The sequence below is a fragment of the Apus apus genome, chromosome 24 (genome assembly GCF_020740795.1).
Source record: "Apus apus isolate bApuApu2 chromosome 24, bApuApu2.pri.cur, whole genome shotgun sequence".
In the NCBI taxonomy this organism is placed as follows: Eukaryota; Metazoa; Chordata; class Aves; order Apodiformes; family Apodidae; genus Apus; species Apus apus.
In genome coordinates this window covers 3,825,442-3,835,704 of record NC_067305.1, presented here as the reverse complement: position 1 = coordinate 3,835,704, position 10,263 = coordinate 3,825,442, and the positions used below count along the sequence as shown (strand labels likewise).

The 10,263-nt window shown below is 48.9% G+C and overlaps 1 protein-coding gene across 1 annotated transcript; it reads left to right on the top strand.

Moving 5' to 3' along the window:
• Positions 1 to 2,202: 2,202 nt before the first annotated feature.
• Positions 2,203 to 3,237, top strand: LOC127394163 (E3 ubiquitin-protein ligase RNF13-like). The gene has a single exon (XM_051639974.1). It carries the CDS (start codon positions 2,203 to 2,205, stop codon positions 3,235 to 3,237), a length of 1,035 nt encoding a protein of 344 aa, XP_051495934.1.
• Positions 3,238 to 10,263: the final 7,026 nt, after the last annotated feature.

Sequence of the window (10,263 nt, the reverse complement as noted above, 5' to 3'; positions counted from 1 at the left end):
TTCCTTCTGCAAAAGAATTCAGGGATTTTGAAGGAGGCTGAGGGCTTGGGTTTCCTCTCTCACACTGCCTGTGGGTGGGATATGTGTATCCTGCTCCCCACCCAGACCTCAGCTTTTCCTCTTCCTTCACTCCCCAGAACCTTCTCTGTACCCCATTCCCCTCTGAGCTCTCTTGAAGAGGATTTGTCCTTTTGCAGTTACTGAGATCCAGGTTGGAGACTGCAAACACCTGACTACTCCTTTTCTCCTTTGGACAAACCAACCCACCTTGCTGATCCTAGGATATAAGAGGTGGTTGCTGGAGCAGCCAGGAGATCACAGCACACAGAATAAATCATTCCTTGATCCCACATCTGTCACAGCACATAGAGACACGTGGCTCCTTGTCCAGCCCCAAAGACAGACCAACTCTTTACACAAGCAGCAGGTCCCTGGCAGTAGGTAAAGCTCTGATCTGATCTGGAGGCAGAACTGGAGCATTGAGTGCAAGTAAAGAGGCAAAGGTTTTAAAGGAAACTAGGATGATGGATGCCATCATCATCAGTGTAAGATGAAGCCAAAAATGCACCCTCCTGCTGTACCTCCATTTTCTTCACCATCTCTCATTCTACTAGAAAACATTTGGCTTCTCCCCCCTCCCCAAACCTTTTCCCTGTTTTGTTTTTGTGTGCATCAAAATGTCTCCCTGCAAGTGTAAAACTCTTCAGATGAGAGGAAAATAAAATCGATTTGAAATCACAGCTGCTGGGAGTCTCTGGTGCACACACACACACTGTCTGCTGACATTTTCTGTAGCTCTTTTCCCAGTGAAATCTGTCTCAAGCAGAGCCCAAGGGGACTAGTAACAAATCAGTTGCCTAGTACACGAGTGATTTTTTTAACTACAGGTCTAACACAACTGCAATGGAAACCATGGGGCTACTCTCAAGTGGATCATTAAACAAAAAGGGCTGTTTGTTAAAAGGTACAGGTTTTTAGGGATTTGTGGTTCCAAACTGACCTGGGTTCACTGCATATTCAGATCTAGTTTGTTCTGACAACTGGGAGAGCTCCTGCATCTCCATCAGGCTGATGTTCCTCCAGGCACTGAGCAGTCACCATATGAATTGGGAATTGCCTGAAAGATGGGAGCTGCTGCTGTTAAACACTCTGGGAGGGAAGAACAACACTTGTGCCTTATGCTTTCCACTTTTTTTTTTTTTTTCCCCCAGCTTTTCCACCATAATCAGAATTATTAAATCAGTTTGTTGTTTTGGGGTTTTTCAGCTAGAAGCTAAAGTCTGTTTTCAGCCATTCAATCCCAGCAGCTGAAGTTTTAGAGTAAATAAGGTGAGAAGCCCCAATTCCAAAAGTTGATGGTAGCCCTTCCAAGCTCATTCACCACTCACCCTGTGTGGTAGTCCAGGAGTCCCACCAGCTCAGCCTCAGCACAAGCCCAAGTCTGTGAATCCCTCCACAAATCCAGCTTCTCAGTCCAGGGCTTTGGAGGTGGATCTGCCCTCTCAGAAGTTTGGGTTCACACAGGCAAAGACCTTCACCTTCCACTAGCTGCCATTTTGACTGAGTTACTGACTGACTTATTCCCAGTGAAACAAACCCCTTTTATCCTAAGCAGTTTATTTTGCTTGGTGTCAAAGATCACAAAAAAGTGCATGTTCCCCAGACCAGCAGGAGCTCTCACACTCCCCCAGCAGTGGACTGAGACTAATGGCTCATTCCCACCCTGCCACGTTTTCTAGGGATTGCTTTGGCCACCAGTGTGAAGCATTCCAGGCTGCAGTGGGCACGTAGCTGATGGGGAGGCTCATTTATCCTGCCTGCACATCATCAGCAAACTGCAATCAGTGTCCTCTCAGGGAGAGGTGAAACTCCAAGCCGTGTGTGTGGAGCAGACCAAGGAGGAGAAAGAGAAGCTGAAGCAGGTTAGCTGTGATGTTACATGAGCCAGCCTAGGGAAAGGGCACTGGGTGATGTCACATATCTGCAGAGATGATGTAAGGCTGTTGCTTAGCAACTGGGAACAACAAAAGAGGCAACTTCTATCCTGAGAACCTCCCAACCAACAGAAAGGGCAGAAGCCAGTTTTGATCTCCACCCTACTCTGGCTCCAAGTCGGATTTTATCCTCTGTGACTATTTCTTCCACTTTTCCTTTGGGAACAACCTGGAAGTCTGTACTCAGAGCCACCCAACTGCACTCAGCATGAGTTGTCTGCTCCAGCTTCTTCTGGTGGTGGTGGCTGGCCTCTACAATGCTGCTCCTACAGAAGCCTTTGGCTACGTGGCTTACAACGAGAGCTCCAGGTGTGTTGCTTACAAAGCCCTGCCTGCCTGCTTTGGGCCACAGCTCCCAGCAGAAGGGATGTCAGGGTATTTGATGAGAGTGACCCCACCAAACGCTTGCCGTGACCTTGAGAACCCGCCAGCACCACGGGCTGCCTCTGAGAGGTATATTGCACTCATCCAAGGGCATGACTGCTCTTTTGTTGAGAAGGTCCTTCACGCCCAGCAGGCTGGCTACCAAACTGCTGTGGTGTACAATGAGAATTCAGAGCAGCTGACTACCATGATGGCTGATGACGAAGAAGTCCAGCAGCTGATTAAGATACCATCACTCTTTACCGGACAATCAGTCTCCCTCCACCTGCAGAGGACTTTGCAATGCAACAAAAAGGCCCACATCAGACTCCTGCCACCCAAACACAACTTGAGGCCTTGTCAAGACAATGCTAAAGTGCTGCAGAAAGCTTGTGTCATACAGGATTTCAGGCACATAGTCTACATCGTTACGGCCACCGTCTCAGTTGCACTTGGCTTACGCTGGTACAAGAGGGTGTGCAAGATAAAGCTCCACACGTACAAGCAGGGAGACAAATATGAGAGCTGTGCCATCTGCATGGCAGAGTACAAGGAAGGGGACTGCCTGAAGATCCTGTCCTGCTCCCATGCTTACCACAGCTCCTGCATTGACACCTGGTTCCACACCAGGCCCAGGAACAAGACTTGTCCCTTCTGCAAGCAGGCAGTGAACGCCTGTGGGCAAGGTGACCTCCTGCCAGAGCAGGCAGGTGAAGATGGGAATGAAGAACAGGATGAGGAACGCAATGCATTGAGCGGAGGGCATGAAGAGGAATATGCTGAAGAGGAGGAGTATGTTGAAGAGGAGGAAGGTGATGCAAATGCAGCGGAAGAAAGGTGGTTGATCAGGGAGGGGATGCTGAAGAACTGCATCATTTGAGCTGTGACCAGGAGAAGTTATCATTCAACCAAGGGCAATCTCCCCTGTGCTTTCCTTCAATTCTCCTTCCCAATAGAAGCCAGCCTGGAGCAAGTTACCACAGCAGTTTTTGTTACCCTCCCTTGGTCCCCACAATAAAAAAAAAGAAAAAAGGATGAAATATTGTCTGGAAATATCAAGAACTCCATGAGGTAGAACAACAGGGGAGAAGCAAAAAAGAGAGAAGTGGGGATTTAAGAATATTTGGGATGGGAACTAGTTTACATTTGCTAGGATGCTTCCTCAATCCCTTCCCAAAACACACATGCATGGACACACAGGCACACACACTGAACCTTGTTGTGCAGTGTCACCTGAGGGGAACACCCAGAAACCCCAGGTGACAACTGTCCCATTGCAGTCAGCAGGAGCCATTCCCTAGCCTGACCAGTACAGAGAGGGGGGGAAAATTATGGTTTGCTCTGGTGCCTGAATCAGGACAGGTGCCAAAGCATGAGGAGGAACAGTTGCCCCTCTCACCAGCAGTAAAACAGAGCCCACAACCCCCCAGCATGTCCTCAGCACCCACTGCTCTGCCACATGCTGTCCCACCCCTCGGGAGGGTCAGTCCAACCCACCCCAGAGGACAGCCCGGCCTTCAACTGCACCAGCAGAAAATCCACGCTGGAAATACTGAGAGCACTTTAAACACTCTCTCCTCAGACAGGAGGTGATGCCAGCAGGAGGCAGAGGTCTTTACAGCAGGCTTTGCTTTGTGGAGCTGGGTAGATGGAAAAAAAAAAGAAAAGGAATGAAATGCTCCTGAGCGTGGCATAATTGGCTGCTCTTGCCTCCTGGCTGGCAATATCACAGGCTGGCGGAGGCTGACGTGACAGGTACATGTAACCTCCTGCCACCCGGGTTGTTCCAGGTCGTTATCCAAATGTGCCTCAGCACCTTGAGGGGAGCTGGATTTATGTACTAACATGATGCAAACAGACCTCCTTCTCTTCTGTAGATACACCAGGTATAGGCTTATTTGGGCAGCCCCTGACTGCGTTTCCAACCCTGTTTGCAGCAGGAGCACGAGGAGCCATCGGTGCTGCCTCCCCAGGCTGGTACGGGTGGCTCTAACCTCCCCCCTGGATGGGGCAGCCAGCCAAGTCCCAAACTGCCCATGGGACTACAGAGCTGGAAACACTCACAAAACCACTATTAGCTTTTCATCTCCTATAAAAGAAAGGCATAAACCCTCTTTAGTATTTGCCAGAAATTAAGGAAGTGAACAACTCTAACATACTGTGGCCAAGACATCAAACCTGCACAGCTGCACAAAGGCTGAGCTCCCAGATCAAAGGCTCTCCTCCCATTTCTTCTGGGCAGTATCCCAGCAGTGGGCTGTCATTAGATCACTCTGAGGACCATGCAACAAGACAACACAAGTAGGGCCAGCAAATCAGGCTGGTGCCTTGGAGTATTTACCTTTTGAGCGGTTATGTTAAGACTCAAAAGAGCAGGAGTTTAGAAAAATATCTCCAAACACCACACTGCAGAGCTGAGAAGCATCAGCTCTGCAACCCAGCAATCTTGGTGACTTTTCAAAAGCCACCAAGCACCTAGATTAGTGCACCAAGATTACTCTGGTATCTTTAAGACCCACATGTTGCCTTTATCTTAGAGAAAGGGATGGGAAAAGACGGGTGAATCTTTGTGATTGTCACCAGGAAGGTGGACCTGAATCCATCCCTCCTGCCCCAGGGAAACCCAGACAGCTCCAGGTGGGAGGAAAAGAGGAAACTGCAATTTCAGGTTTATTTTTTTCTTTTTGGCAGTGGAGAAGTTTTAAACCAATGAATGAAACATGAAGCATGACAGCTTCTCCAAAGGCTTGATGGAAACAAGTCTTTCTGCAAGACCTCAGACTGAGCTGTTTCATTTCATTTGTGGAACAAATGGGGAAAAAAATGATTTTTAAGTCAGTTCACAAGAAAACTACCCTCCTCTGAAGGTGTGCAGCCTCCTGGGAACCATAAATCACTCCCATTGCAGAACAAGGCCCCTCAGGGTGTCTGGGAAGGCAAAGGCAGTTGTCTCCATCTGAGGAAGGAGACAGGTCCTTCAGAAGGTGATTAGCAGCAGGAGGTTCATTCAGGTGCCTTTAATTGCCTCCTGGAGGTAGTTCTCCTGTTAGCAACTTGGAAGGAGACAGGGCTGGCTTAGCTGAGCTGTACAAATGTCTTCTTCATCCACTGCTGAACACCTGGAGCTGACCTGAAGGGTTCCCTGGGTCCATAGCCCTGCTGAGATAGATGACCCCAGGTCCTCAAATAAAGGAATTAAAGGCAAGCTGTGGGTAGCACTCCCAGCTCCTGCTCAGCATTCCCAGCTCCTGCTCAGCATTCCCGCTGCCCTCATTCTCCCTCAACCAAGGCCTGAAAAAGCACAGATGCTGCAAACATGTCAGGAGCAGGTTGAAGAGCCTGGATTTTCATTGTGCTGGTGGCACAAGGGACCAAAACCAGGCTGCTCTCTCCCACAGCAAGTGTCTCACATCCCATTGATGGAGAAGGGACTGAACAAGACCCCTGAGCCAGACCTAGAAATGGCTCTGGATAATCACACAAAAGACCACAGTGTGATCCAGCTGCAGAGCACTGGGCTCAAGAGGAGAGTCCCAGGGGGATTCCCCCATTGTGCATTATGCATGAGGTGAGGTGAGATGAGCTGATCCTAGTGCCCTTAATATCTAGGAATTTCTTTCCATCTTCAAAAAGCAGCACACGCTCCAGACAGGCTGAATTTTTACTGAAGTGGGTCAGTAGAAAAATAGATCCTTCTTACAACACAACACTTCCTTGCCTTCATTTAAAAAGGAGAGGAAAAAAGGAACAGAATCTGGGTAAGAGAGAAACTCTTGATTTAATGTAATCAAAGCCTATTGCCCTGGAAATCTGAGATGTGTGCCACAGCAACCCTGACCTCCAGCCCTGGAGCTGTCAGATCCACTGCCCTCCACCAGCATCCATGGCACTCCCAACATCACTGGGCCAGCTCATTGTCAGGCTGGGACACGGAGCCCTCGTAGCCTGGAGGAGGATCATTAACTTCTCTGGAAGTAGCACTGTCCCAGGCTTTAAAATAAACTACAAGAGAAAACATGTGGGAGGGAAAAGTAGAGCGTGGGGTCTGGGTGCTGCTGGGCTAGAGGTGTGGGCACAAATGGAGCTGTGGACCCTGCAGCAGCCTGGGGACAAGTTCAACCCTGCAGGCTGGTTGGGAATCAGAAGAGGAGTTAAGGGAAGTGCAGGTAAATGAGGTCTGGAAAAGGCCATGCTGGGAGGTGGGGCAGGCAAATCTTCCAGGAGGATTCCTGGCTTCTTCAGAGATGCTGTAATGGCAGTGAATTTAATTGTCCCCAAGCCACACAGAGAAGGCAAGAGTGGGAATACAGAAGCTCCTAGGAAAGGAGTCTATGTCCCAGAGCTCAAGCAGAGAGGAAATGGTGTCTGCAGAGTTTCAAATTCATGCCAGAGAAAGGATAACTAGAAATATCTTAGATAAACACTGCAGGAAAAGATTAACTGGATCTGAGGGAAAAGGTGAATGCAGCTCATGGGTCCAGCCAGGAAGAGCTTGGAGGAGCAGCCAAAGCCCTAACAAACCCATCAGAAAAGCCCTTCATGAGGGAAGAGCCAAGGATGACCCAAGCAGGGCATTTTTTGCACAGAACACCAGTGCTGGCTGGAAGCTCCAGCACAACCCCTGTGCAGTGAACCTCCCCAGATACCTCTGCCTTGAGGGAGCCCCCAAACACTGTGCTTAAATGAGCTTCCAGGAGCCCTCCTCCTCCTCCTCGCAGGCTCCTGCCCCATAAACCAAGCTCCACTGCACATACTCTATTAAGTAATAACCAGGTTCCAGCACAGCCTCCAAGAATGACTTACAGGTCTCATTTATCAAGGGGTTCTTTGCAGTTTCTTGCACATTTTATTGCAGGCTTTTTCTGCACAAACATGGTCAGTCTATTGCAGGGAGAGTTACCAGACTGTGACCCAGAGGGAAGCAGCTGATGATCTTGCACTGGGAACTATTGACTTTGCCACCAGAACATCAATGCTATAGATCACTGGGAGTAATTAGGGTGGCCTGATTACCCGATGGGCAACCATCCAGTGGGTACATTTTCCCCACGCAGAGAGGCAGCACTAAGCCTTGACAGCAACATTTAAAGAACTACTTAGAGGGTTTAAGTGAGATTTGAGTGATCTGTAGATCGTGTTCAGGCCAAAGGTAGGAATTTCAACCTGGAGGACAAGTTTAATACCTACTTTAATTAAAAGGAGTGAGCCACCTTCCCTGCAGCACAACCCGACTGGCATCAAGAGCCTTCCCTTTGATCTCCAACATCCATCTGGGATGGAGATGAAGGACAGAATGTACCTGCCCCCAGGGCCAGGAGTCTCTGCTACCCAAGGGCTGCAACATGCATGGAAACCTTCCTTCCTTGGGCCACACTGCAGGAGCAAGGCAGGCAGGTCCCCCCCTGGATTGGGCACACAGGAAGCCTGGTACAGCTCAGCCAGGAATCCAGCTTTGGGGTAATCTGCAGGGGCCGGCTGGTTATTAGTCACTGCAGCAGAACAATCCACACAGTTTCTGTAATGCAATAAGATGGATTGAAGCTACTTAAGAATACAAGGAAATGGGATCAATGTTTTGAGGGGAAAAAAAAAAAAAGCAGCTTGACTCACCAAATCCGCTTCTACTCCAGCAGCTCAGAGCTCAGGCACAGCCTTGGATCACTCTCCAGTGCTGCAGCACAGATGCCTACAGCTGGGTCTGAACAGCCAGTGGACAAGTCCACACACCAGGAGCACCAACACCTTTCTCTGATGGAAATACATGACAGTGCCATGCTGAGGAAGGAAGGAGCAAGATACTGCTCTCCTGTGTTGCTCCTTTTCCTTTCTTGTTCTCAGAAGAGATCCCACCTTTGCTCTGTGTCTGCTTTTGCACTAGAACAATTCTGGCTCTTTGGTACTTTTCCCTTTCAAACATACTTGGAAAAGAAAGATCCAGCTCTTCTCATTGCATCTGCACCAAGACCTGAGCAGACTGCAAAGTCTCAGAGGCTTCAAGCTACCTGCTCACTTAATCACAAAGATTGATTCCACACCTCTCAGAGATGAGGCATCATCAGGTACAAGACTCCTTCCCTGACCCAAAAACATTCATTCTTCTCAAATCTCTCCCCTCTCCAGCAGAGAAGCTACTCCAGAAACTGGAGAGATGATATCTTGACAGGGTAAAGTGTCTCCCCAGTGCCAGATCCCACTGGCCACAGCAGCACTGGGAAGGAGAGAACACCTGTATCACTGGCCTGGCATTGCATGTGTTGGGAAGCATCCTCCATGAAGGCATCTCCTGCCTGAAGAGTCAAGGCCAGTATGAGACAGTGATCCTAAAGAAAAGAAATATTAAAAAGTTGTCATCTGCTGACTCAGACAAGTGTCCTTTTCTCTCCCAGGACTTGGGGTGTGAATGGCTCTGCAGAGAAGGCTGGAAGTCTGGAGGAAGAAACTGAGACCCAGCCAGGGAAAAGGAAGCAGGCTTTGGGAAGGCTCTACAGGGGAGCTGCAGCAACATTACCTCTGGGAAGACTGTTCTGTACTTTCCCTGCCCATGCCCTGCCTGCCCTCCCATCCCAGAGAGGGCAGCTGGCCCCACTGCCAGCTCCAGGCTTCCCCAGGACAAGGAGGGAAGAGGAGGACCAAGAATCTGGGGAAGTGTCTCTGATGCAGCCTATTTCTACGTGAATGAAACCCAAGTGTCTCCTGAGAGAGAAAGCAGGGGGATGTGGATAAGAAATCACCACTTTGTAGGTAGGGAACAGAGGTGCTTGGAGAATGGGGGCACATCCAAGACTCCCTGTTTACCCATTCCACAAAGCATCTCCTTATTACTCCTGTTTATTGACTAAGTGTAAACTACTGTAGTAGTCTAAGGACTGAGATCTGAGCCAAGTTTTTTTCTTCTGACCTTTATGCCCCTCTGCCACAAGGCTAGGGGAAAGAGGGGGAAAACTGACCCGGCCCTGACTGCCCTAATTAACTGGAGTACTGATTGATTATGATAAGTAGCTCTGGCCTCATTCATCAGCCCAGCATTTACCCAGATAAACAGAGGAGCTGTGCATCAATCCAGACCACCTTGAGCAGCACAGAGCTGGTCTAACAGGAGCAGCCTCTTTAAAACACCTCTTCACATGATGAAACCTCATCATTTTCCTGTCACTTTTAAAAACCGAAGGACATTCATCCACCCCCTTCAGATGGACAGTGAAGATTATCCCTAAGGGCTCAACCTTATTAAATGTCAAGTCTGGGGCTGTGGGAAGCCCTGGCTCCACCAGAACAAGTGACATCCAGCCATGGTTATACAGGAGAGGTTCTTAGCCCATCTATGTTGCAGGACAGGGTGTGCAGCTCCTGGGCAGGGCTGCAAGGAGATGCACCATGGGCCAGCACTGAGCTAAGCTGAAGGTCAGGAGGTAAAAATGAAATAGGGAGACTGGAAGGCAGCTAGGATAAGGCTTGAGATGGATATTTTGATTGAGAAAAGAAGGGAGAAAAAGCACACCCAGAGCAGCATCCACCTCCAGCACCAAGAGCCTCCCCAGAGCCCTGCAACTCGAAGGGAGGGACTCCAAGCATTTTACCTTTCAGATGTGGAAACCCTTTTCACTGTTATCTAGGTTTTGCTCTCCTTCAAGCATGTGATGGAGAGTGAAAATGAATGTGAGAAAAGAGATACTATTGATTTAATTGGCCATATTTGTCAGTGGAGCAGGAAAAATAACCCCAGCAATAGCACTGGCTGAGTGACATGCATTTAATTAGTACCTGAGATGCATTTGCTTTGGTCAATGAAATATAATAAAACCTTTGTTTTAACCAGGAAATCTCTGGTCTAAATAGCAGTGTCCAGTATTTCTTTAGCTGTGGAAGGTAACAAAACCAAACTGTTCATTCAGCCTGGACCCTTCTG